We start from the raw sequence: 27563 nt of genomic DNA, 5'->3' as shown, positions 1-27563 counted from the left end.
TCCGTTGAAATTTCTAACAGCCAGGTGGTGCATGTGGGGCTTAATCAAAATAAACTACAGACAAGGACAGTTAAAACTTTATGGATTTTGTGATGGTCCACCAGCCCACTGATGCGCCCAGGTGCTCCCAACAGTCAGTCTGACTGTGATGGATGGGTCTGTTGTCAGGGTAACAGAAGTGACCAAGGAGAAGCTGAGAAGAACAATGACAAGCAATAGACAAATCACTCACATCCTGTTAAAAGTCTTAGCATAGCTTCCCTGGCCTCTCTTGCATTACTCCTCAGAAAACCAGACCCCCGCACCAAACACTGGGTCTTACATCTGTTTATAACGCTTCTTATCACTAGTCATTCATTCATTACCTGCTCCAAAGCCTCCAAAGTCTTATTAAGGCAACATGTCAAGGAAGGAGGTTTCAACTTTTATCTTATTTCACACAATTTGATCGTACTGATTGTTGTGTGTATTGTTCCTGTAACTGTCGTCACATTACGAAAGCTAAGGAACCTATCTGGTTCCAAACAGGGTTCTCTTCCAGGTATGCAGAAAGTAGGAGTTCTTTCATTGCTCTTGTGTTTTATAAATATCACACATTCAATCTTTTAATAGAACAAATTGGAAGATGACAGACTTCGATGTTCCCCATCTCCAATTAATGTCAGCGCCACAGAGCTGCAGTCATGTGTCAGTGTGACTTTGGCGTTGGACTGACACCCCGTCGTGGCCCTGAGACTTGAATTACAACAGACACCGTCCCACAGGATCGACGGCGGTGCTGTCACTGATCTGAGGAGCTGTTTCAATTGATTGTGTTTGACTTGTTTGATGCATTTGATTGTCAGGGAGCATATATTGTGTCTCTTCCATGAACGCTGTTATCTGTTCAGTAGAAAGGAGGTGGAAGCTTTTTACCTGAAGTTCTTTTCTGCTGAAAACATGAACTATGTCCCATGGCCACTGGACAGTGTCAAGTCACATTACATCTCAATGAGAATTTTGCTTTTCAATGTATATTAGCTGAAGTGAATCGCCAAGGATGCTTCAATTCAAAGTGCGTGGTCCAGCAGCTGTAAAGCAGCTGTGGAGGTTGTGTAGCTTTTCTCTGGTTTGCTCGGTGCGATGTAGCAGGACTGTATGTTGGCATGTCTGTGTGTTTGTGCAGCCTAGATTCTCCTCTAGCACAGAGTGTATTTATAGAACAACCCCCTCAAATCCCAGCCATAGCAAAGTTGCCTGCACAGACACACAGGCAATATGCTTCCAAATCATGTTTCTGTGTAGAGACTGCCTCAAACGGCACTCTGAGTTTGCATGGAAACTGATATGATATGCTGAATATCCTATTTTTAATATTTATTATTCATTATATCCCTAAAATGTAGATATTCAAAATGAAACGTGGTCGGTTATTTTTATAAAGGACACAAAGGACACAGTGGACTAGCCTTGTGCAGAATGCATTTGAATTTGATTAATATATCATTATAAAATAGTTTCCTATTCCCGTTTTAAAAAAGCAATAATTTAATCATATTTCATTTTAATATTGGTATGTTCATTACCTAAAAGAGAAACTAAGCCTTGGGAGAAAAATAAATTGCGCTCAGTTTTACGCTAAAAATAGAGTCGGAAAAATGAGGAAAAAAAGCCTTGAAGATCAAAGCTTGTTCAGACTCGGTTTGACAGGAAGCCACACAAACACACACAAACACACAAACACACAAACACAGATACTCACATCTGCTGCACATTTATTATGTGTGCACGCACTCACAGACATTAAAGCTCCCTTACATACACATTACATTGAATGTATGAATTCTTAAAAGTATATTCCACTTCCTTCCTCCCTAGCTCTCAATTTATTTTTTCTATCAATGTCCCTGTCCCTCTCACACACACACACACACACACACACACACACACACACACACACACACACACACACACACACACACACACACACACACACACACGCTTGTTATCAGTCACACGGAGCTCATTGTAGAGCCCCGGGGCGATAAGCCTGAGCATGAGCGGTGTGTGAGAAACCCCCACCTCTTTCCTCCTGAGCTCCTTACATAACACATAACCACCTAGCCCTCCAGGGGTTGCCAGCAACACACCGCAGAGTGTGTGTGTGTGTGTGTGTGTGTGTGTGTGTGTGTGTGTGTGTGTGTGTGTGTGTGTACGTGTACGTGTACGTGTACGTTTACATACATGTACCCAGAGATCCCCACCTAAGTGAAATCCACATGACTTGAAGAGCGAAGGGATCACACGTCCTGTAAAAAGCTCAATAATATACAGCGTGATCCCATGTTTTATTCACATGTTGGGATATTGCTGACAGAACACTTTTCATTAGCTGCTCAGCCACAGCGACGCACATCTGTACCTGTCCAACACTCCCACTGGTTGTTTCCCCTCATGCAACATTTTGACAGAACATTAACAAGCCGCCGAACCTTTGCATGTTCCGTGAATCATTACTATATGAAGAACGTGCCTCCATGTGGAACAGCTCTGACACGTTATACCATTAACCACGCATTACACACAACCAGCCATTTTAAAAAAGTCTGGAAAAATGGCGTTCTCCGAGCCAGAGAATTCTAACATGCTCTCTGTGTGGGGGTATTTTTAGCCCAGATAATGAATGCAGCCCTGTCACCAAGATAAAATGAGGTTTAATATTCTTGATGGAAAGTCATCTGTTGTTTGGCCTTCCTCATTACTTCCAGGTCTTGAATCTAAATGCTGCAAGGGGAAGGGTGGCCTGCCCTCTGTCGTGACTCATTTAAATGCTAAGGATGCTTTTCTCCCTCGGTCCTTTTCATTTTTTACCCTCATCTCTTTCGCTTTCTCCAGACCCTTTTTTCTCATTTTCCTGTCTCATTATTTCCTCTCGCTCTCCTCCTTTCTTTTGTTTCCTTATGCCTCTCTCGCCCCCTCTCTCTCTTTTCCACCTTCCATTTCCCAGCTCTCTCCTCATTTTCTCACTCATGCTGCATCCCGTCGTCCTCTTGTGCTCGGTAACAATCATCTTCATCTCCTTCACCGGAGAGTTTTTTGCCTTCTGCTGCGCATTGTCCGCCGGGATTCCGTGGGATAAACAGCACACCGAACTAACTATTCTGCATTTATGTAATGAAGCAGCTAATGAAACACGCTCTCAGGGCAGCTTCGAAAACTCCATTCCTGTCAAAACCAATTTCTGCTCAACACTGAGGTCAAGCAAAGGCCAAGGCAGAGTTTGTCTGTAGCTCTGGGAAGAAACAGCCCCGGTGTCCTTTGCAGTCACAGTCGGTGGGATGTGGTCTAGCAGACTTTTCTTAAAAATGAAAATTAGCCTCTCCTCAAAATACATTTGGCTCAGGCTCGACGATTACGTTGGCTTGGTAATTATTTACGTTTTGCTTGCTTAAAATGAAATCCTTACGTCTCATTTATAAGCTGTCTGCTGCTACACCTCATACGGACGAGACAGATGGCAGATGGCATAATCTGAGGTTGTCTACAGGCATGGAGGCTTGGAGGCCAGACAGCATGTAGGGTCCTCCAGACTGCAGAGGGAGGTGGCATTAGACGGTGTATACTTCATCACACGTACTCTCAAACCATCACAGTTTAAGGTCACCTGCATCGCCTGAAAATGGGACAATAAAGCAGACCACAGGCTCTGGGACAGTGGGAAGAGAATACTGATTATTCTGCCCATTGCAGCAACACTGGGGACGGGAGGTAAAGTGACAACCACCCACCTCAAGGGAAAGTAAAGGACAAAAAAATATATATTCATTTCCTAACTGGATCTTTTTCATCCCAGCTTGACATTGGGTTTTGGTCTATTTACATTTGCAGCAAAAAATGTGTGTGACCTTCCAGCGTCAATGCAAACTTCGCAGGCTGGTTCAGATCAATCCACTGAGTTGCTGACAGCAGCTGATTGATGACGTTCACAACGTCCACGTCTGCAGCGACGCCCAGAGGGTCGGTCGGAGTAGAAGTAGGACACTGCTAACAGTAAAGATAGAAGTGGCCGGACAGGATTCTTAAAAAAAAAGAAAAGAAAGGAAATTCAGTCATATAAAAATGACAGACAGGCCATCAGACACTAACCTGAGGACAGAAGTGAAATGACCAAACCCACCTGAGAGGACATGGAGCTCTGAGAGGTCACAGTCGTCCTTGAAAACTGTCTGGAGGTCATTAGACAGATAAGAAAATGGTTTTGTAGAGATTTACACTGAAAAACATAGAGGCATCTATAATAATATTATATATCTATAATATGAATTATCCAAATCAAGGAAAATAAATAAACTGATGATTCCCTGCTGTATCTGTCAGGTTCTATGTTTTCACATGTGCAGTTTACACAGACTACGGTGGCAAATTTCTCACAGAAAATGATAATTGTAAAGACAATAGACTCCTGATTTGACACAGAGGTTATTAATCCACTAATCTAAATATCATTAGCTCCACAATCATTAGTTTAAAGAAAGTGAGTTCAATTGTGTTAAAATGAGAAGCTTGTGTAAGGAATCAGGAAGGAAGTCAGCATCACCAGTTGATGCTCAATGTAGACAACAAATATAAAGAAACAGTCTTGTTTTTGTATTGTAGGATAGAGATAATTAGACCTTGTAATTTGCTCCATACATAAATAAACATCAAATGTGAGATCGTAATTTTGTTCAAACATAACTTGAATGCTAATTATAAAAGCCACTTTAGTTATATAGCCACATTATTACGCTACGTTAGCCTTTTACGGGTGCAGGTAAACAAAAGAGGGTGACCTACATGGTAGTAAACAAGTGAGCTGTACATAATGGTCGCAGTTTGTATTAGAATGGATAATTAATTCATTCATTATATCTGAAAAACACGTGTTTTTTTGCTTAGGCAAAGGCTAAAAACAGAAAGCAATCTCCACATTCAATGCACAATCGCACAAGCATTATCACTGTTTAGAGTTTATTACCTTTTTATTGTCTCTTTGTTGGTTTGTTGTTGATTTGTCAGCAGGATTAAACCAAAACCTGGTGGAGGGATGGGGCATCACAGCTATGGGGAAAACTAAAAAACCTTTTCTGCAGATTTGATAAAAATGACAGTTAAATAACTATATTTAAATAAATTTATCTGCGGATTATCTGCAGATTGTGATGTTAACTAAACCAGATATATATGGTGCTGAGATCTCGCACAATTTTGTACAGATTTTTGTTTTCCTGTTATTTTTCTTTCAGAGCTACGCACGTGTAGGCTTGTTTAGGTATGTGCTCAATTCACCATTCTTGAAACATATGTAATCCACAGTCATGTACTGTATAACCCTCAATGTAACATATATTAAAAGTACTTGTAAAGATGTGTAAATCGTAGGAGTCCATTGGTGGATGCTCGATACAGTTGTGCGGTGATTCAGTGATTCAGCATGAGACTCAGTACCTCTGCGTGGCTGCTGCCCACATCAGATAAAACACTTAAACAATTACTGTCTTATCTGCTGGGGTGGGAGAAGAGCTTGTGGCCTCATTAGAACCAGATTAGAGGGAAGAACAGAGACCAGTCCCACTCGCTCTCGAGTCCAGCAGGCCCTCAGGTGACACTAACCACATTACAGTCTTCACAGAGATAGACGTAGTGATAGTCAAATATACCCAGCATGTCGTCCTGTGGCTGGGAACCACCACACTGTTCTCCAGCAGAGGCCTCGCTCACTCCCATCTTAGTCCTGCTGCTCTGAGATACTTACATGGAAAAACGGCTCAAATATGGAAAATAAGAGTAGTTTGATTTCATCATCAGCAAACGCAGTTCAGGAACACGGCAATGACTAATTTGTGATAAACCCACTTAACAATTACTAAAACAAAGGCTGTAATAGCAATTTATGTCTCAGTGAAGATGAAAAAAAGAATATCAATACAGCAGCGAGGCAGGAAAGTAGAAAAAGGGAAAAAGTTGGGGCAGAAAGAGGCTCCGACTTTCACCAGCCTGCTCTCACATCTCCTCCTCATCCTCCTCTTTGTCTCCATCGCTCTCTTTCATATGCAGACAATGCGAAAAGACACTCAGAAATACAACAATTGCATTTGAAAGAGTGATGAAATCTTAATGTCGTCTTTGTACTGTCACACACACTCGCCCTCTCTCTCTCTCCTCCTCACTCAGCCTCACAGTTTCTCGCTCTGTCAGTTTTTATTATTCTGCTCTGTACTTCGGCTTGCTGCTTCTCTCTCTCTCTCTCTCTTTCTCTCTCTCTCTCTTCTCTCTCTCTCTCTCTCTCTCTCTCTCTCTCTCTCTCTCTCTCTCTCTCTCTCTCTCTCTCTCTCTCTCTCTCTCTCTCTCTTTCTCTGCAGGGCAGTGAGGGCTGGCTGTTTGTGTTGCAGGCAACTAGTGATCTCCACTGTAGCATGCCCTTACATTTCTTCCAGTGTTTTTTTTTCTTTCTCCCACTCAATACCGGAGTTGTGTGAGAGTTGTCATTGGTTGTTTGAATTTGCTCTGACAGCTGCTGACAGGCCCTGTGGCTTTATTATTTATCTAATAAACAAGCAGGCAGCTTCAGCATTTAGAGCTGTTGTAAATGTCTGCTGTTCCCATGTTAACTATGAAGCAGTGTTGATGTTATGCACCACAGGCCTGACGACGTTATGATGGACAACACTGGGAGTTTATATGTTAGGACTTTACTTAATGTAAAAGTAGGACTTTTTCTGATATTTGTGCTTTTTCAGTTTTGTGAACTTTCCTGACATATTCTCACATGGACTCACTCTGACATTTTCCTGACATCTTACTTGGGGGTTGGGAGGATAAGTTGCTGAAAATGTCCAAAGCAGCTGACTCTGACATTTCCCGTATTCAGCCCCTCTGGAAATGTTCAGTGAATGTCTGAAAGCAAATTGAATGACTCCCTTGACTTGTCCACCAGGAAGTAATATGCTTTTAGTAAAATGTCCTGATCATGTGCTAAGGGAAATTACCAGTTGTGAGCTTATTGGCACATTGGTAGCTCACCTGGTTTCTCTTCTTTCTCCGTGTCCTTTCCCGTTCACTCTCATGATCATGACAGGCAAGATTCCTAAATGAAACAAATCTATCAGAAAAGATTGTAACCATGATAAACTAAATACCAGAGAGGTAGTGTGTTAGCAGGGTCATTACAAGCATATTAAACTCAACAGTGAACTGTTAATAATCTCAGTATATGTGGAGTGTGGTAAATATGATCTAATCTTCGTTTTCTGCTCCCTCTCTGTTTAGACCATGCTGACTGCCATCTCGATGAGTGCCATCGCTACCAATGGAGTAGTGCCAGGTGGGTGAGCAGACGCTGGCACCACACAGACATCACTGTTTGACGCTGTCCGCTTCTAAATTTCTCTTTTCGCTGATTGCTTCTGGCATGTTGCACCCAGCACAGCTTGATATCCCCAGAAACATTAAACGCCTTAGTCTGGGATCTTGTGCACTTTAACATGTTGTCGCACGGCATTAGATACACAAAATAAAGCACTGGCCAAGTGCCTGACATGTTGAAGTAAATGTATTTGTTTGAATCTGCCTGCAAACACAGTAATGTAGACATTAAGCAGTAGTTGTATTTCATAAAGTGAGTTTACATGGCAATGATGGAATGAGTCTAAGCAGTTGGTGTGGACAGCTTGAGTTGGTGCAAAAGAAACAGGCCTGTAAAGAAGTGTGAAACCGTACTGAACTTAAAACACTACATATCTCTCTGTAGTAACTGGGACCAGCCTTAATGCTGCTGCAATGTTCTGATTGAAGTCTTTATCTATTTATGTTCAGTGTGAGAAAGTACAAAAAAGGCAAAACAAAAATAATTACTCAATTACTGTAAAACAACGTGACAAAACCAAATAGGTGCAAATACTGAATAAGCTTAATCAATCTATGGAAATTAGAAGTAAAAATCTATGAATTTTAGTTATTTTTCAAACAAAAAAATGTAAAAAATCTACCGTTGTATCTTTGTTTTTAATTAGGGGCTTTTAGCTGTGGCTGTACAGATTCATCTGTTATTTTGTGCTCTGGTAACATGATGGACATTATTAATCAATTTCCCACATCTTAATTTGTATAAATTCTTTAAGTTAACGGACGTTGTTAATGTTTTTCACGGCTCCAAATTGGTGGCATCCCCCTGACAAACCTAAAGAGTAACAATAATGTGTCATTAAAATATAACTTGAAAAAGAAAATGGAATGACAAACTCTCCTGTACACATAATCAAATCATATGTAGTGAAATCATATCAGTTGCATAGATTGATTAACGATTAAAAAATAAGTAGGATGTAAATCATATGAATATTTACAGATTAACATTACACAGATATTTCAGATTTGTTTGTGTTAATGTCTGTGTGTGTGCGTTCGCAGCGGGAGGAGCCTACTACATGATATCCCGTTCGCTGGGCCCTGAGTTTGGGGGAGCAGTGGGAATCTGTTTCTATCTGGGGACCACCTACGCTGGAGCCATGTACATCCTGGGGGCCATCGAGCTTCTCCTGGTGAGAAACATCCTCTTTACTCCTCAGATCTGTCTCTTCGACAGGGCTTCATCATTTCTCGGTTTGATAAGGTTTGATAATAACATACCGTTGTTTGGAGGAGAGGGATCAAGATGAGTTAAGGATCAACCAGCCAGTCGTGAGACATTAAGGACGTGATTAAGCCCAATAACCTGACTAATATGCAAATGTTCACATGACAGCACACACACAATCCTGAAAAGGATATGATGCATATATTTTATTAGAATTTCACAATAAGTAAATCGCATCATGTAGATTTTTAAACCTCACTGGTATGTGTCCCCTTGATTTCGTTAATAGTTCTTATAGTTCCACCAAAAACCACTCAAACACAAACTACAGATAATGAAACTCAACCCTCATCTTCTATCTTAACACAGAATAACATATTCGTGTCACGTTTCCGCATATTCTTAAAATGTGCTTACGTTTTACAACCTTTTAGGTTAAGATGAGTTTAATATAGACCCGATAAAAGGGCTCAGTGATCACAGTGACACAAAGCTATTCATCATTTCAGTTTACACAGTAACATCTGTAATCATTGGTCAAGTCCAAAAGACTTGAAAATATATGCCTGCATAAATAACAAATATTCAATGAAGCTGCTTTAGATATAAAGCAAAACTATCATTCTGGATTTATACATCTTCCCAGCTGCCATGTTTGTTTATTCGCCCGACTGTAAATTAACAGCAGAGACAGATCACGGCCCAGTGAGTGGGTTCATGTTGAGAACGTCAGCCTCCTTGAAATGACATCCATTCCAAGCTGATTCATCCGTGGAGTGGCCGGACTTATGTGAGCTGGAGGGGAAATGATGGGTCAGTGTCGCCAGGTTAGAGGAGGGTGACCACTCAAATCACAGCTTTTCCTTCACATCAATGAACCTTTGAACGCAGCGCTTTAGATTTTGTCAGAGCAATAAGGCAGTGAAAAAAGCTGCTTTCAAAAGGAAGTTGTGCCACAATGTGGAGCTGGTGGACCCAAATACAGGAGCCACAGATTTGGGTAGACAAAGAGTCCTTTATTATAGGCAAGTGTTAGGAAAAGGAACATAACGCAAAAACAGGATCCAAAGAACAAAGATCAAACCTCAACATGCAGGGAAACACATGGGAAACTGGGAACAGGAGCAAAGTACAACGCATACGAGCAGAACTAGGTGACAAAGAGTAAGGGAGTCACAGAGAGTTAATACACAAGGGATCAGAGAACACAGGTGAAACACATTCTGAACAGGTGCATACGATCACAAAGGAGAGGAACAGGACAAAGGTGAGAAGTAGAGTCACACAAGCAGCACAATTTCAAAATAAAACAGGAAACGGACAACTCAGGTAAAAACAACTAAACTAAACCAAGAAAAATGTCCATAATCCAAAAGCTGTTTAACCACAGGGATGTGTTACTTTCTCATGGTCAGTGGATTTTAATCTAAATCCAGTTTGTCAGAATATAATCTGAGAACACCCTCTGATATTCCTGTAATCCTTGATGGCATAATTATGTGCTGCCTAATAACTGACACTTCAGTGCGGTAAAATGAATGGTGAATTAGTAAATGCGGCAAAGCCTCTGTGCTCCAATTAAAAAAGAGGAAGTGAGCGCTGCACCACTGTGTGCCGCGTCTCAGTGAAAATTCTTCTCTCCTTTTATTTTCCACCTCGGTTTTCTTTGAAGCTATTTTTTCCTGAGCACCGTGTTCTTCAACGTGGAATCTGATAAATTGATGAAATGCAAGGATCTTTCATCTCGATCTTCATTTCTCTCCTCCTCCTCCTCCTCTTCCTCCTCCTCCTCCACCTCCATTGCTCTTTTATGAGATGCTTCTTCCACTGCAGCCCATGCTGCATGGAGCACGGGGTAATTATGCAAATAGCAGGAGATCAAGACACTGGCGGAGTAACAAGACCACTTTTTGAAACAGCTCCCGTCACTTTGGTCTCCTGTTATCAACATCCCAGAGTATGTTTTATTTTTTTTTCCCGTATTCTCCTTCTGGATTCCTCTAATGGATATGCAGAGTTTGATCATGCCTAGAGGTTAATTCTGTCTTCTGGGTCAAAGCTGGCTTAGTTTCCATTGTAAAATAACAATCCCTGCAGAATTGTAAGGAGCGGATCTGGAGAAGGCTGATTTGAATGTGTTTCATCCTTCCACCGAGCTAAGAACACAAACTGATGCAGCTATTTTAGGAAGCACGAGCAGTTCACAGTGGAGCAGGAGATTTGTTTGCCTAGTGATATGCTGTTCTTAGCATCAGCTTCTCCAGCCAAGTGGCCAAAAACTGAGGCACGATTCCCCACTCGTCCCTTTTCATATTCTCTGCTCTTTGTGGTGATTAATCAGTTTGGGTGGAAACCAAGTGATTATATAAAAAAAAAGAGAAATTCCCATGCTTATGTAACAGCCTATCCGTGAATCATCTAAAGCGGATGACAGATACTGACGGGATAATTAGGGGTTTACCGTTTTATGTATGATGGAGCTATTCTTAGATTGGCCAGTAGTAGCAGCGTAATAATGGCAGTTCATTTCGAATATTAATACCATGCTTGAGTTCTTTAATTAAACCGAGTTAAAATAGCAGCCAATATTATGTGTGCTGCTTCCAGCTCCATCAGAGGACTGTTAATGTGAGCATCACATGCTTTCACACTTCACAGAGTTGTCCTCCTCAATCACCTCATCCCTCGTTGCCTTCTCACCTCTCTTTTATTACATTTCTGTGTGCGAAATTTATTAAATTCAGCAGTAAACAAAGAGCGAGAGGAGCAGGCTGGTGACCTGAAATCTGCCAGTTAAAAATCCCCAGACAGGCCGGGGGGGGAGTGAGGAGGGGAAGTGGATGAGTTGCATTCCTTAAACAACTAGCACTGAGATGCCCTTGAGCTAGGAAGGAGATCGTATATAGAACCTTTATGAGAAAAATGCAGGTGTGATATCCCCGGATACATAATGGTTAAAAAGATTGTGATTGAATCTCTGTACTTCAGATCTACATATATCCCAAAGCGGCCATCTTTCCCCTGGAAGGCCTGGAAGGTGCCGAGGCGGAAGCTGCCCTGCTCAACAACATGCGTGTGTACGGCACCATCCTGTTGACCTCCATGGCCACGGTGGTGTTTGTCGGCGTCAAGTACGTCAACAAGTTGGCCCTGGTGTTCCTGGCCTGCGTCATCCTCTCCATCCTGGCCGTCTATGCCGGCGTCATCAAGACCGCCGTCGATCCTCCCGACTTCCCGTAAGCAAAGACATCCCACAACAGAATATATAAGATTAGCAAGGAAGTAAAAACCACAACACTGATATAGATGGAAACACCTGGGCGACAGCACACCAGATGTTTGAGCAGGAACACTAGGTTTGATTGATCTGATACTAGACAGCCATCTGCTGGGAATAAAATTGTTTAGTATTGTTTTTTTCTCTCATTTTCCAGTGATACTACCGCGCATACAAATACTGATCATCTGAACATTATTTTAGAATTCATTATTTAATTTGCAGGCTTTTCCCTTGTAGGAAAACTATATTTTTTATATTTGTGTCAAAGTCATTATTTGAGAATGTAATTACTTCCTGCTTTACACTGAAATATTCATTAAGATACTTAACTCAACAGTTTACAGCCCAGTTCAGAGCATCTTTAACCTCCAGACATACAGCTCTTTCAGGTTTAGTTCGTACTTACTAAAAGTTTAGTTTACATCTATTTACATCTGTGGTTACTTCCAAATTCATTATAATTTTTACATGCACCCACCAGCTACTACAACAACTCCCCCTTCAGACATTTTGTGCCTTTCTGCCCTCCAGTGTGTGTCTCTTGGGGAACCGCACTCTGGTGTGGAAGACCTTCGACGTGTGTGCCAAGACCGTTGAGACAGCCAATGGGACATTCACCACCCAGCTGTGGAACATGTTCTGCGATTCACCTCTGCTCAACGCCACCTGCGACAAGTACTTCGTCGAAAACAACCTGACCCAGGTCCAGGGCATCCCGGGGGTCATGAGTGGAATCCTGGCAGGTTGGTTCATTCACTCTGGAAGTAGAGTAAACCTGCTCCTGTTCCTCAGAGGTTTTCATGTTGATACTAATCAAAGTGAAAACAGTTATGTCCATCATAAGATACAAAATGCTTGTCTTTTTTTAAAGCACATCTATGCAACTTTTTTACTTTCGAATAGCAGCTGCAAAATGAGTTTGCTGGCTCACCGTCTTCTATGTAACTTCAGTGGCTACGATGTGTAGCTGACTGATGGTTGAAGCTTCAATTTCCAGAATCAGGTCCAGCTAATTCAAGAGTAATGTTGAACTGTAGATCAGTTAAAAAGACTAAGAAGTCATTAAAAGCCTGTTTTAATCTCTAATATTCAACAAGGAAACTTTTAAAATACGAGGAATTCTAAACAGAGTTTGATGTATTTGTCACAGCGTCTTCTGGTTCTGGAAGCAGGAGATCATGGGTAGTGTCTACCGTGCATTGGTCTTTCAGTAGCGAGTGGACTAAGCAGTCAGAGCTCTGGTCAACACATTGACTTGACCTTTTTCTCTCAGACACTGGAGCCCATCAGAATCTTGCTTGGCTGCAGAGGGCGCTGTTGCTCTCTAAAAGTTACATAGTGTTGCTTTAAGATGTGACAATGTCTTTAATCCTTTTATTGACCTTCAAAGGTTGGTGAATCGTTTCTATAGGCTTCGTACGTTCAGAAGATATCAGGTCATGGTTTCAACATCAAGTTTACACGAAACACTCACCTGTTCTTTTATTCCTCCCCACATCTCTCGTATCCACCAAGAAAACATGTTCGGGAACTACTACGAGAAGGGCGACCTGATTGCCAGGAAGTACATGGACTCAGTGGAGGAGCAGGACCAACCTCTGACCAGCTCCAACCGCTACGTGGTGGCTGACATCGCCAGCTTCTTCACGCTGCTGGTCGGCATCTACTTCCCGTCTGTGACAGGTGAAACTGTTCTCCTGACTTTACTCAAATAATGTTCATGTTCTTGGTGTGAGAGTTTTGCACTCTGACGTTAATCGAAGGACTATGACCTAAAAGACGAGGTTTTCGTCAAAACTCATTTAAAATGTGAACTCACTCTGCATCAGAATCTGTGTTATACATGTGTAGGAATAAATGGACATTCTGCTGCTTCCTAGCACACACCGTGTGTTGTTTTCATGTGTGTGAATCTCTGACCGTGTGTTTCTTCTTGCCAATCTGTTCAGGGATCATGGCTGGCTCCAACCGCTCCGGTGACCTGCGTGATGCCCAGAAGTCCATCCCCATTGGAACCATTGCAGCGATCACCACCACCTCCATAGTCTGTATCCTCTCACTACTGCCCCCTGCAGGATAATAAGAAGCAGTGTCACATTTTTTGAGAGCAAATATCATATGAATGGACTTATTTTCACAACATAATGTGACCTTCCAACATACTTATCAGCCCAGGTAAGATACATTACTATTGCTGCAAATTAAGTTTCATTTTGACCGTGTCAGTATAAGACATCTTAAAATTCTCCTATCCACTCAGTGATTGGTCAAACAGTCCTCGTCCACTGGTGCAAAGCCACATTGATTGGAGCTCCATAATCCAGGGGCATTGTTTTAAAGTATTTTACTTCATTTGTCTGCCTGTATCATTCATGGAAGTTGACCATCTTTTCCTAAACCCTGATGGTTTTGCTAATCTTTTTTTGCTCGCACTTTCCACCGTCCTCATACAGTATTTTGTGTTGTATATTTGTATTTTTCTGTCTTCTCTTGGCGACTACACACAACATAAAAACTCGATGTGATTATAGACCTCTGTATCCTCTGAGGCAGCCATGTTGAATGTCTCTCGCACTAATCTGCTCAGGATCTAACCCAATTTGATTAGGAACATCTAATCGCATCACCGAGCTGCCTTTGCAATCACAAGTTAATAAAGCAGAAGGATATTAGTTACAATGTCACTGATCTCTGAGATATTACCCCAAACTAAATCGATTGATGTCTTTTTTCCTGGCAAATCAAGGTTATTGATTTATTTACAGATCATCAAATGCATCATCAAAGTAAAGGCTTATACATTTTTTTTTTAAAATTAAGCTGATCAAATATTGGATATCCCCCATCTGAAAAACATACCCCCCTGTCTGTGTGATTAATTTTCTGATCCACAACTGTTCAGACATGTCCAGTGTGTTTCTATTTGGTGCCTGCATCGAGGGCGTGGTCCTCAGAGACAAGTAAGTATTTGTGTTATGTTATCTTTGCTACAGAAGTGCAGCAAAAAGGCTGAGATGTCATGTGTTTGAAATGGCAACCTTTTCCCCATCTCCCTTAGGTTCGGAGAGGGGGTGCATGGGAACCTAGTGATTGGCACGCTAGCCTGGCCGTCACCGTGGGTGATTGTGATTGGCTCCTTTTTCTCGACCTGTGGGGCGGGGCTTCAGAGTCTGACAGGAGCTCCTCGGCTCCTGCAGGCTATCGCCAAGGACGGCATCGTGCCCGCCCTCCGGGTCAGTCTGCCTGCTCAGTTACATAACATGTGCTTAACGTTTCCCTCCTTTCAAATGATGACTGACAGGAAAACTCATTTCAAGCCGGCATATTTTTAAACAGCAGTGTTTTTTTCTGTTGTCCCTTCAGATCTTCGGCCATGGGAAGGCCAACGGAGAACCCACATGGTCCCTCCTGCTGACAGCTTGTATCTGTGAGAGCGGAATCCTCATCGCCTCCTTGGACCTGGTGGCTCCCATCCTCTCCATGTGAGAACTGAAGCGATCTCTAATTTGCTTTCATTTCTAAGAACAAACTGTGGGAGATCTGGGAGCAGCCAGTCCCCGGCTGTTCCCTAAATAACACCAATGTGCTCAGGGTTGAATTCGTCACACAAAAGGAGCAGATCCCTGTTCTGCTTAGGTATTACACACAAATGCCAGTAGATGTGACGGAAACTGAGCCAACACACTCCTTGGACAGCTTTAGTGACATCTCTCTGTTTAATCCTAGGACATAAGAAGAGTTTTAGAAGCTTTAGAGTGACTTTCTGTGTTTGTGTCCCCTGCAGGTTTTTCCTCATGTGCTACATGTTCGTGAACCTGGCCTGTGCCCTGCAGACGCTGCTGAGGACTCCAAACTGGAGACCTCGCTTCAAGTTCTACCACTGGTCAGTTCAGCGGATGCAGAGGGCTTGGTTCTTGTGTTTGAACCAATTTTCAAATCCTGAAATATGTTTGTACCTCTGTCTAACTGCATCTGTCTCTCTCTCTCGCTCTATCTCTCTCTCTACGTATCCAGGGCTCTGTCCTTCCTCGGGATGAGCTTGTGTCTCACCCTCATGTTCATCTGCTCCTGGTACTATGCCATTGTCGCCATGGTAATCGCCGGTTCCATCTACAAGTATATTGAGTTTGCAGGGTGAGTGAAGTCCAACCCCCGGAGAGATTGGATACGCTGGCTGCTTTTTGCATTTGCCTGGCATGCGTGTTTCTACTATATTTTAAAAGTTTGCGATTTCAAAGCCCACAGCCACAATCGTTTTAATGTCTGTGTAGTTTAAAAGAGAGATAGATGTTTGCACTTATAGCTCCACTGTTTGTTTTGGGCTTGAGTAATTTATGGAAACATGCGCAGAACATTCTCCTTATAATATCAATAAGATAAATAGCTCATTGTATACATTTCCCCCCTAGTTGTAATCGTTTTCTCTTTACAGACATTTTACATCCCTCTAAAGGGTTGCCTCTCTTTCACGAAGTTTTGCTGGTTCAGCCGAACTCTCAAAATGTTGCTGCTGGTTCAAAAACTTCCCCTGAACTTAAATATTTTGTTAACACTGGATATAAAGACACATTTTCCGACTCCAGTCCAGAGTTCCCTCTCAGTAGATCCTCACCGGCCTCCTGACCCCTCAGGCCCGCTCTGTAATCCGGCCTTGCTTGTAATGGAGTAGCACAGAGCCGTGCGCACACTGAGTATTTAAGTGCTGTGATTCCCTGTGCTGAGTGACATTATGCTAACTTGACATTTACCGGTGACGATCAATCCCTATTCGCTCTGCATAATGTGACTTGTTTCAGTGCTTCAGCTAATGAATAAAGCTATTGTTCGTGTTTTGTTGTGTGCCTCAGCGCGGAGAAAGAGTGGGGAGACGGGATCCGAGGTCTGTCCCTCAGCGCTGCACGCTACGCTCTCATGCGGCTGGACGAGGAACCCCCCCACACCAAGAACTGGAGGTATGAGACCCTCCCTTCGTTTCCCGCCATCCTCTCACTTGTCCACGATTCTCCTCATCTCAGATGTCAAACTACAAAAAGTGTTTGTGATTCCATATTAACACATCGACCCTCTCATGCTGTTTTTCTCCGTCTCTCTTTCTCAACTAGGACTTTTACTTGGCCAACTCAGCCATTTCTTTCTTCATGCCTTCATTTGACTCTTCTTGCCCTTTTCTACTTTGTTTGTCTACCTCCTTTTTTTCTGCCCTGTATTTTCACTTCCTCTCCCCTCTCTACAGGCCCCAGTTGCTCGTGCTGGTCAGTACGGACAGCGAGCAGAACGTGGAGCAGCCTCGCCTGCTCTCTCTGACCAACCAGCTGAAAGCAGGGAAAGGTCTGACCATCGTTGGCACCGCTCTAGAAGGCACCTACCTGGAGAACTACAGCCAGACCCAGAAGGCAGAGCAGGTCGGAGGCATTCAACTGTCAAATCTTTCAAATTCTCAAAACAAAAGAAATCTCGTCTTTATTCTTCACAATTACAGAGGATGAATAGTGTATATGGACTTTTAGAAATATACCTTGGTTTCATACTTGAGGTTTTTCACTTGTTATCTTCACCTCGGTGACGATTGTTCTCTCCGTCACATCTTTATAGGCACTGCATAAACTGATGGAGACTGAGAAGGTGAAGGGCTTCTGTCAAGTGACCGTGTCGTCGAACATGCGTGACGCTACATCCCACCTGCTCCAGGCCAGCGGGCTGGGAGGCCTGAAACACAACGCTGTGCTGGTCTCGTGGCCGCGCAACTGGAAACAGGGAGACGACAATCAGACCTGGAGGAACTTCATTGGTGGGTTACAGGGAAAGAAAAGGAAGAAAGTGATTCTCTCCAGAAAGGACGGAATCTGATTTGTGTGGCTGATTTTTTTCAGACACAAATTAATTGGTGTTTAGCTGCTGAGCAAATCCACTTGATAAATCCCCACTAGCTCCAGCTTGTAGCTCAACCTGCTATTTAACCTCTGCTGAGGAAAAATGTCAAAAGAAAATCTTACTAATCATGCAGTGTTATGTTTTTAAAAACAGGGGGGATATATTCAGACATAAGAGGATGTGATGCTACAGCAGAATTATTCATCACAAACAGATTTCTGCCATATGAGCATAAAGTAGCTACTTATAAGTGTCAAAACTTCCCATTGAGGTCAAACACAGCCAAACAGCTAAATCCCAAAATAGTTTACGCTAACGCTCACGCTCGCTGCATCTGTTTTTTTTTCATTTCCACAGAGCTGGTCAGAGAAACCACAGCTGCTAACCTGGCTATGCTCGTGCCGAAGAACATCTCGGCCTTCCCGTCCAATGGAGAGCGCTTCACTGAGGGTCACATCGACGTGTGGTGGATCGTCCACGATGGAGGCATGCTGATGCTGCTGCCCTTCCTTCTGCGACAGCACAAGGTCAGTGTGAGAGAAAGAGACCAAGAGCTTTAAACCTTAAGCACAAACCTAATGGTAAATAGGGTAAATACAGGCAGATTCAAGCTTCTTACAGATTACATAACTACTTTTAAGAAATTTAATTTGAGGTTTAAATACTCTGAGGTGCGTAGAAAACAGCTTCAATCATGGGACATAAAATAAGGTTTACAAATGACTTAGTCCCTATGTACAGAATGTGTAACAATTTATATTTTTTGTTCCTCAGGTTTGGAGGAAGTGCAGGATGCGCATCTTCACCGTGGCCCAGATGGACGACAACAGCATCCAGATGAAAAAGGACCTGACCACATTCCTCTATCACCTCCGTATCGACGCCATGGTGGAAGTTGTAGAAATGGTTAGTTAAATGGTCTTGTGTTTAACCAGTAAACACGTATACAGAGACACATCTATAAGCACTTTAATCTCAACGGTTACGTAACAAGAGGAACCAGCCTGCCTCTGGCTTGTCTCGTTGCTCCAGTAAACATGATAAGCATTGTTCACAGGCAAGGAGCCAACGTGGATGCATGACTGCCCCTGACAGCCGCATTACTGAAGCCTGCTGATTGGTGTAATCACACCATGAAGCACAGAGTGGGTTAAGGCCTCAGAATATTTTAAACAGAGTACTTGTCAGATTGTCGAGCAGTATCTAAAAATGACATCTTTCCCAGGTTGGAGTCAGGGGAAAACAATTCAATGTGCAAATCCACTCAGAGCGTGACAAGGTGTCATTTCTCCAGCTTTTTAATATCCACATTATTATTCAGTCACTTTTACAAATACAACATCGTGAAAGCATTAGAACAAAGACAGTTCAAAGTGTGCTCCGCTCTATCCTCATGTTTGAATCATGAACAGTTTCTTGCCGGGGTTTTTTAACCCAGCGTTTCAAGAGTGGCTCTTAAAAAACAGATGTAGACATATTTTATTTGCGATTTGATCAGACGTAAGAGAACGATAAAAGAAAAAATAAACCTTTTTCTTTCCATTTTCCCTGTAGCACGACAGCGACATCTCAGCCTACACTTATGAGAAGACCCTGGTGATGGAACAACGGTCGCAGATGCTGAAAAAGATCAACTTGACCAAGAACGAGCGGGAGAGAGAGGTAAAGTTTTGTGGTTTATTAAAGCGCATAAACTTCTCATGACTTGATGATTTGACTTGGACATGATTCATCTTGACTTGACCCAACGTGACACGTCTGCCCCTCTGGACAAAAAGCATATCCACAGTTAAATCTGAGCAGGACCCTCCATCGCTGTTGACTACAGGCACTGGTTTGCTTTTGTGGATGGAAGCATGATGGTGTTTGATTGAGATATCAATGGAGAAAATAGAAAATATTGATCTCACTGTTACATCTTTCAAATTCTGTTAAAATGCTTGATCCTCAATACAGTTAATATAGTGCATCAAATCATCCTCACTTTTACTTTCCATGAATCAGTGAACCCTTGCGGTGATATCAAGGACTTGTTTTGCTTGTCCTTTAAAAAATATCTTGGTACCATAAAACAATATCTCAGCCCGAATGACTTCTTTCCTCTCCCTCCTTCATTGGTCTCATCACAGATCCAGAGCATCACTGATTCGTCTCGCGGCTCGATCCGCCGCAAGAACCCGGCGGCTGTGACCACCCAGCTGAGCGTGACCGAGGAGCCGCCTGCAGCCACCAAGGAGGAGAAGCCCGAGGAGGAGGTAGGATCAGAGGTTCCAGCAGCCGACCTCATGTGTGTGTGCTCACATTCAGGAGATTTAACACATGACGAGGAAGATTGGAAAAATGTCCAATATGAGTTGTGAAATAAATAAAACCAAGAGCCCATTTTATACAGTTTTAAAACAAAGAATCAACAACCAAACCTACTCAATAAGTTGATAGAAGACAGAACAAAGTAACACACACTTAAAACATGTTCATATAAAACTGCAATGACAAAATAGAAAAACGAATACTCTGTAAGATTTGAATAAATATTAGCAATTTTGTAAAATGTAGATGTTTGCTTTCTTGTTGAGACTTTGATTAAAAGTTTGATACAGGTATAATGTCTGTAAAGTAGAAAGCTGGTTAGCTTAGCATAGCATTGAGATTGTAAACTGGAGGAACCAGAATCCACCAACCAGAACCTCTGAAGCTTCATAAAATCTTCCAGTCAACACTTGTAGTAGACTTGTGAGCACTTTACATTTTTTAAATCATTGCTTAAACATATTTTTATAGGAAAGTCTTTTAATGTCTGATTTTTAAATGTTTTATGTTGTTCAGCTCATTTCTGTTCAGTCCGTTATTTTATTCCCATGTATTTTCTAAAGCACTTTTTAACCTTGTTGAGATAAATGCTATACGTACAAATTTTTATTTTTTTTGAGTATTTATTTACAATAGTTGACATGTATGTGTCTTGATTGTCTCTATCATCCAAAGAGTTTTGTTTCTCTTGTTGTTGTGCTCAGCTGCACAGCTGCTGGCAGTAGCTTGATATTCAGCACAAAGATATGAGTCATAATAGCTTCAGTGGTTTCATCTCACTCTCAGCAAGAAAAGGAATCAGCATATTTTCCAAGTAGTTGAACTTTTCCTTCAACAAACACATTTAAGCCCGAGGTAAAATCATTTGATTACAGAAATTAAATCTTCAAGAAACTCCTCAAATCTCAATTTTTCACAAAGACAAAGACACAATAGATTTATTCTCTCCAGCGAACATTGTAATTATTGTTTTCTGTTCTGTTCTTTGTTGATTTTTTTTTGATTACTCTGTACAGTGACCTTTTTTAACTTGGCTGTATGAATCCCAGTTATAATGATTATTATTGTTGAATAATATAATATTTCTTGTGAAATGATATCACTGCTTATTCTAAAAAAGAGATATTTAGAGTTGAGCAACACATAATTCTTCTCAATCCCACTTCTCCCTCCTCTCTCTCTCTCTCTCTCTCTCTCTCTCTCTCTCTGAACACTGTTGCTCTCTGTGCTTTACCTGCATTTCCACCTCCACTGGGACTCTGTGAACCTCCCATCTATTGTACATGTAAATCCACGTCCGTCCTCTTTTTCCTCTCGTCTCATAGTCAAAGTCGGCCTCTTCCCCTGTGTCCCCCCCTGCTCAGGTCCAGCTCATCCACGACAACACCACCCCAGCCAGCCCGGCCACCCCGGCCACCCCCCTGACCCCCGGAGAGGCGGCCCAGAGCCCCGGGGAGCAGGTCCAGATGACCTGGACTGAGAAGTGCGACGGAGAGCCCGACAAGCCGCCCGGCGCCGCCACACCCGGGGGGGCCATCAAAGACATCTTCAACATGAAGCCGTGAGTGATGCTCAGTGAACTTTGACCTGTTGTAAAGGTGAATTACAAAAAGAGCCTGGAGTTATTCTTCTAATCTGCACAATATCACAATATACGAGTGAAGACGCCAGAACGCTGTTAAAGGAGTTTAGGGTTGTTTGTAGAATTTGGAATTTGTAGTTTATTCATGTGTTTCTCTTCTTACCACGCTGCAGTGAGTGGGAGAACCTGTAAGTATTGAAGTTCCTACAAACCCCATTCAGTCCATTCACATCTCATACTGACCAAGCTGGCCACATGAGCACATGAGACTGGAATATTTGTGTGTGAATGAGCATCTGTCACCTCGACCAGCTTGGTATCATGAAATGCTGCATAACATGCTGTATAAATAAAATACAGTTTATTCAGGCCTTCGTCAGTAGGACCGAGCTCGACCTCCTTTGCTCTTTGCTCTGTCTTCTCTCAGGAATCAGTTCAATGTGCGACGTATGCACACAGCGCTCCGGCTGAATGAGGTCATCATCAAGAAGTCCTCAGAGGCCAAGCTCGTCCTCCTCAACATGCCCGGGCCGCCCAAGAACCGGACCGGGGACGAGAACTGTATCCTTCATCCTGAGAGTCGAGGGGTTTACTGACATGGTGCAAACAGAGCTGCCTTTCCACAGATCAGAGCAATCTCTCGTTTGTCCACTTGGGGGCAGCAGAGTCAAGCTGTTAACAGAACGCTGATATATTAAAGTAAATAAGATGAAATTATTTACAAACAGTGTTATATTAACATACACATTTAGCTCTTTGTCATTTGATTTAAAGGCTCATATTGGTCTAATGGTTAAATTTTTTTGGGCTTAAAATGAAAAACAACACTTTGAGAAAACTGCAAAAACAGAGTAAATAAAAGAAAGTTGCAAAAAGAAAAACAATGAGCTGAGGGACCCTTTAAAACCTCTCTTTAAATTATTATAGACAATCAATATCGTAAAAGGGCTGTAGATTATAATTATGAAATAGTTCTGCTCTGGACCTTTATATGAAAAGTACCCTGACATATCTCATCAGTCAATTGAAGGTCGCTTTGTATAATAGCGTCTGCCAAATGACATGTCATGTAATGTCATGTAATGTCATGTGATCCCTGTTGAGCGTTTGATTGGCTGCTTGTTCTGTTTTGCTTCCTCCAGTTTCTTTAACCCCTCCCCCTCAGACATGGAGTTCCTGGAGGTCCTCACCGACGGCCTCAACCGGGTCCTCCTGGTCCGCGGAGGCGGCCGCGAGGTCATCACCATCTACTCCTGAGAGAGCAGCCCCCCCCCCCTCCCCTACCACCCCCCCAACCCCCTCTCTGCCCTCCCCTCAGCCCCCCTCCCTGTGTCACCTGAGCTCCTTCATCAACGCTGCCTCATCATCACCATCACGACCGTTTCTTTGTGTCAGATCCTCTCCCAGCCGGCCGACAGCTCCGCCCAGCTCCATCACCTCCTGCTCCAGCACCTCCTGCTCCAGCTCCTCTCTGCCCCCCCCCCCCCCCCCCCCCAGCAGACCCACGAGCAGCATCACATGCTCCCACACCTGTCATCCTAGTCTCATAAGCTACTCTCTCTGTTGGGGGCTCTGGACCAATTTAGATGCTGTGTCTAGATTTGTCCTTCGAGAGACTTTTTTCTTTTTGTTTGGTGACCTGTCTGAGTTGGAGGTCACTCAGTGAAGAGGAGGAGAGGGAGGAGGTGTGTGTCTGTGTGTGTGAGTTGTTGGCTGAGGTGTGAGCGCACATGCATGTTTGTTTCAGTCTGAAGATTCTTCTTATTTGTGTTGATTTGATACGAGTGCGACGTGGAAGCAGCTCCTGCTCAGAGAGAACCAGAGCTGCGATGAGCTCTGTGCAGGTTGTTGGTTCCAGTGTGGTGATCGGACACTTTCAGTCAGGACCAGTGGCTGGAGGAGGAGGAGGAAGAGGAGGAGGAAGAGACAGCTGCGTATGAACTGTGACATTCAAATCCATGTTCGGAAGAGAAGACTGAACCAGCACGTGGATCAAACCTGCAGATTTATCTCCAACTTGCTCAATTCCCTTTTTCCGCATGAAATCCTCACAAGCGCGTGTGTGTGTGTGTTTCTACTCCATCACTTGTCTCTCCATCCATCCTCCTTCTCCACTCATCTCTCCAGTGGCTGTTTGATCCCTGTCGCCACTGTTAGTGCCAAAAAAAAAGGAAAAGATTCAACAAGGCTATAGCTTAGTCTGTAGAGATTGACACGTGATTAAACTGTGAATTGTGCGTTTCCTCAGCAGGAGGCTGGTGTGATAGTGGAGTCAACGCCACTAATCCACCCCCCCGCCCCCCCAAGGAGATCATCATCGCTCGCCAGCACCCCCCCCCCCCCCCCTCTACCCTCGTGTGGATCACTGTAAATAATGTACAAGCTCTGGCGCGTTGTTCAGTATGAGTGTAGTATTTTTGTGACATACTAAAAAGCTTCTAGTGGAGAGGAAACATTCCGTCGCTCAGAGAGACGGCTCGGAAAAACTTTACATCTTTATTTATTGGATTTATTTATTTATTGGATTTATTTATTTATTGGATGGCTTCGGCTCCCCGTCATAACCGTCACCGTGACAACAACGAGCACCTGCACCCGCACTGCGCCGGGAAGAAACTGCTTCAAAAGATCACCGATAAATGTTATTTTTTCATCTTATAGAGCAAATATATGTATTTTATGTTTATAGATAGAAGTTACACATATATTTACGAGATCAGACTGTTGTATCTCATTTTTCTGATTGTCACTCAAAGATCTATCGCTGTTTTTGCCAAATTTTAGAGACGTACACGTGCCATATCAAAGTATTTTTCAAAGAGACATAGTAATTCTATTGGATAAGTCAGAGGGACCAGAGGTGTGTTGGTGCCACTGGTGTGTTTAGAAGGTTAGAAAGTGATCCTGGAGATGATGGAGGCAGATGTTCAGACAACACGATGGGTCACATCAGCTCGTACAGATGTGTCTGAACATCTGTCCACTGCTCGTCTGCAGGGTCCAGTCTGAACCAGTAGAGAGGACAATGGCTGCTGGAGCTGGGAAACTCGCTCTGTCCACAAGACTGAACTCTATGCAGTAGATTCTCCAGAGATTTTATATCCTCTAGGTTGGCTAAGATTAGAGCCACACACACAGACACACACACACACACACACACACACACACAGAAACACACACACACACACACACACACAAACACACACACAGGTCCCTGACTGAATGACTGGTGAGAAAAATCATATTTAGGTTTAAAAGAAGAAATTTTAAAAAAGTGCATCTTGGAAGGAATGTGCAATAGTCGTATAAATCCGGACTCATGTGATCATGTTATTTATTTTTTTACACATATATTTTGTATATGTAGATTTCGTAAGTGTTCTAAAAAAAGAAATTCCAGAACCATCTCACTCTGACCAAGGACAGCTGTCACTTTACTTTCAATATCTTTTGTTTCTTTTCTCAAAGAAACTGTTTTTGGTCATTTGCACTTGTAGTAGAAATATAAATATAAACAAATACATATATATATATAGATATATCTATACATATATATATACCATATAGGAAAGCAAAACAAATTAGTTTGTAGAACTATTTAAAACAGTATTCAGTGTTTTTAGTGTTGCTTGAATGTCGGACCGTATGTTGTGAATGCTGCTAGTATCTATAGATTTATTTGTACTGTAAATAACTAGAGCGACTTTAAAGAGATGAAGGGTATAGACATACATATCAGCGGTGGGGGGGGTCGTCTACAGGACAAGGATCTGGAACCATTTGGCTCGTGATCTCTGGACAGGGTTCGCTTTTTTGTTTGTATTAGAAATCGACACTGAAAACCTTGATGCAATATTATATATTAATATGACAGCTGAGGGCAAACTCGTCACCCTTTGATTCTCTTTTTCAAAACAGAAATGCTCTCGTGATTATTCTCACCTTTGACCCCATCACTGAAGGGAATTTTAAAAGTGACAGGTTGTTCATTTATGAACAACCTGTGAACAAATTCATTTATTTATGTTGGAATATGAGTATTTGTGGTTGATCTGCTCCACGTTAGTGTCTGGGAAACGTTTTGAACACGCCCACCTTTGACCCCTGTGACAGTGAAGGAGCGGCCACTCCCACTTTTCTAAGATTTCCCGGCTGCCGACTCATGAAGATTTTCTTTATCGAGATTGTCGACTTAACTCTCGACAAAAAAAAAAGGGGTTTTTGAAGAACATGGCTGTTTTGGGATCGTCTCACAACATCGCCTGCATCAACTGAGCCTTTTAAATTGATTCCAAAAGAAAATATATATCTGATGTTTATGGGAAACGTTTGTGGGAAATGAGTTTATTTATTGAATTCTAAATGTTTTATAATTGCTGTTTGCATGGTACTATGTGGCAGTATTTGTTTTAGTGGTTTCTATAGTGATGACTTTACTGTTCAAGGTGCGGAGGTCAGAGGTCGGACACTTTGAGAACTCGGGAGTAGTTTGGCTCGACCTTGAGAAACAAGTCTTTTGCAAAAAAATATGAAAAAGTATGAGTTCACTATATTGTTCCTTGTTATATTTCACTCACGCTCAAGTAGTCTTATGTAACGTAAAAAAGGAGATTATGAGTTTGCGTATGAATGGGCCTGGAGGGCGGTAACTTCACCCGGGTGTAAATATATATCACTGAAGTCAGAGACACTGTAACCGACTGGTGTTGTCTTTTGTTGTACACTGTTCTATCACTGTGGACGAAGTCTTAGAGTTTTGTAAGATGATTATGTGCAATATTGTTCTCATATCGGAAAAAACTTCTCATTCAGGCTTTTGATTTCCACAAACAACCTGGAGGCGTCTCACGGTCGGTGGAGGTCTCAAGTGTTCATCGCAACCGTGGCTGAGACAGCGAAGCACTTTAACACTGAGGAGGTGGGGCGGGGTGGGGTGGGGGGGCACTCTGTGACAGGATGGGTCTGCAGAAGCATGGGTGGGGGGTGGGGGGCAGGGGGTGGTTGTCCCCACAGCACACGAGTGTATTACAGCCAGCTCGGACCCTCTTATATCCCATGATCCACTGCGGTGGTAACCCGAGGCAACCCAGTGACCCGCCTGCTGATTTCATTCCCATCCTCATCATTTGAGCGTTTTGACTTCACATCCCAGCATGCATCACTCCTCTGTCCTTCCTCCTGCCGAACTCCTTGAAAAAGAAAATAACAGTAACCGTTAACGATCTGTAGTGCTTTGTCACTCAATCTGTGAGGTGAGCCCCCACCCCCCCACTCCCCCTATCTGCCCATCCAAATCCACCCTTGGCCTCCCCCACCCCAGACCACTAAATCCACCCCCCCACTCACCCCCCCCCCCAGCTCTGTATTTTAAATGTGATTGCAGTATATTTCTGAAAAATTATCAAAGAATATAAAACTCGCGCTTCCAATTCTGGCACCGGCTCTGCTTGGACGTCACCACATAGCCACCCCCTCCCCCTCCCCACCCCCCCACCCCACTGAGAAACCAGCACGTCCCCCCCACCCCCCCTCCCAGACTGATCCACAGATCAGATCCTTCGCCTGCACAAACTGTAGCATGAGACAAAGCTGCCGGTGATCATTACTCAGTCTCCATCCTCACGGATACTAAGGGCTCTGAACACATCTAGTACCGGGTTGAGGAGGATTTCCTTAACGACGCCAACAGAGGAAGTAAAAGAAAAAAAAACTAAAAATAAAGACAAATCCCAGATTATTGCAGAGAGGTCACCCAGTCTGAGGCTGAGATAAGATCGTTCCCTCCAGCGTCGGACAGATGTGCCTGATGCTGGGGGGGGAGGGGGGGGGGGTTAACACTCAAACAGCTGCATTTACATTTCACACAGTCGAGCTCTCTGGGAGTCAGAGAAGATTTTAAAAGAAACTTTGAAGTGGCTATCAGTGGA

At 42.9% G+C, this 27563-nt stretch overlaps 1 protein-coding gene across 2 annotated transcripts in view; it reads left to right on the top strand.

Annotated features, from left to right (window-relative positions):
* The window catches only part of slc12a5a (solute carrier family 12 member 5a), a 127133-nt gene extending 104240 nt beyond the window's left edge, over positions 1–22893 (top strand). The window contains exons 6-27 of one of the 2 annotated variants that reach the window (XM_061069773.1): positions 7288–7342; positions 8428–8558; positions 11582–11829; positions 12405–12616; positions 13389–13556; positions 13823–13921; positions 14776–14833; positions 14932–15106; positions 15237–15355; positions 15658–15756; positions 15888–16007; positions 16721–16825; positions 17107–17275; positions 17466–17661; positions 18102–18271; positions 18519–18650; positions 19299–19406; positions 19874–19999; positions 21386–21615; positions 21810–21824; positions 22064–22197; positions 22802–22893. In XM_061069773.1, coding sequence (XP_060925756.1) covers positions 7288–7342; positions 8428–8558; positions 11582–11829; positions 12405–12616; positions 13389–13556; positions 13823–13921; positions 14776–14833; positions 14932–15106; positions 15237–15355; positions 15658–15756; positions 15888–16007; positions 16721–16825; positions 17107–17275; positions 17466–17661; positions 18102–18271; positions 18519–18650; positions 19299–19406; positions 19874–19999; positions 21386–21615; positions 21810–21824; positions 22064–22197; positions 22802–22893 — 2961 coding nt within the window. Of the gene's footprint in view, positions 1–7287; positions 7343–8427; positions 8559–11581; positions 11830–12404; positions 12617–13388; positions 13557–13822; positions 13922–14775; positions 14834–14931; positions 15107–15236; positions 15356–15657; positions 15757–15887; positions 16008–16720; positions 16826–17106; positions 17276–17465; positions 17662–18101; positions 18272–18518; positions 18651–19298; positions 19407–19873; positions 20000–21379; positions 21616–21809; positions 21825–22063; positions 22198–22801 lie in introns of both variants that reach the window. The other variant, XM_061069772.1, reaches the window with a different exon arrangement.
* Positions 22894–27563: the final 4670 nt, after the last annotated feature.

The sequence above is a fragment of the Limanda limanda genome, chromosome 4 (assembly GCF_963576545.1).
Source record: "Limanda limanda chromosome 4, fLimLim1.1, whole genome shotgun sequence".
Classification (NCBI taxonomy): Eukaryota; Metazoa; Chordata; class Actinopteri; order Pleuronectiformes; family Pleuronectidae; genus Limanda; species Limanda limanda.
This window is presented reverse-complemented; position numbering and strand designations above follow the sequence as displayed.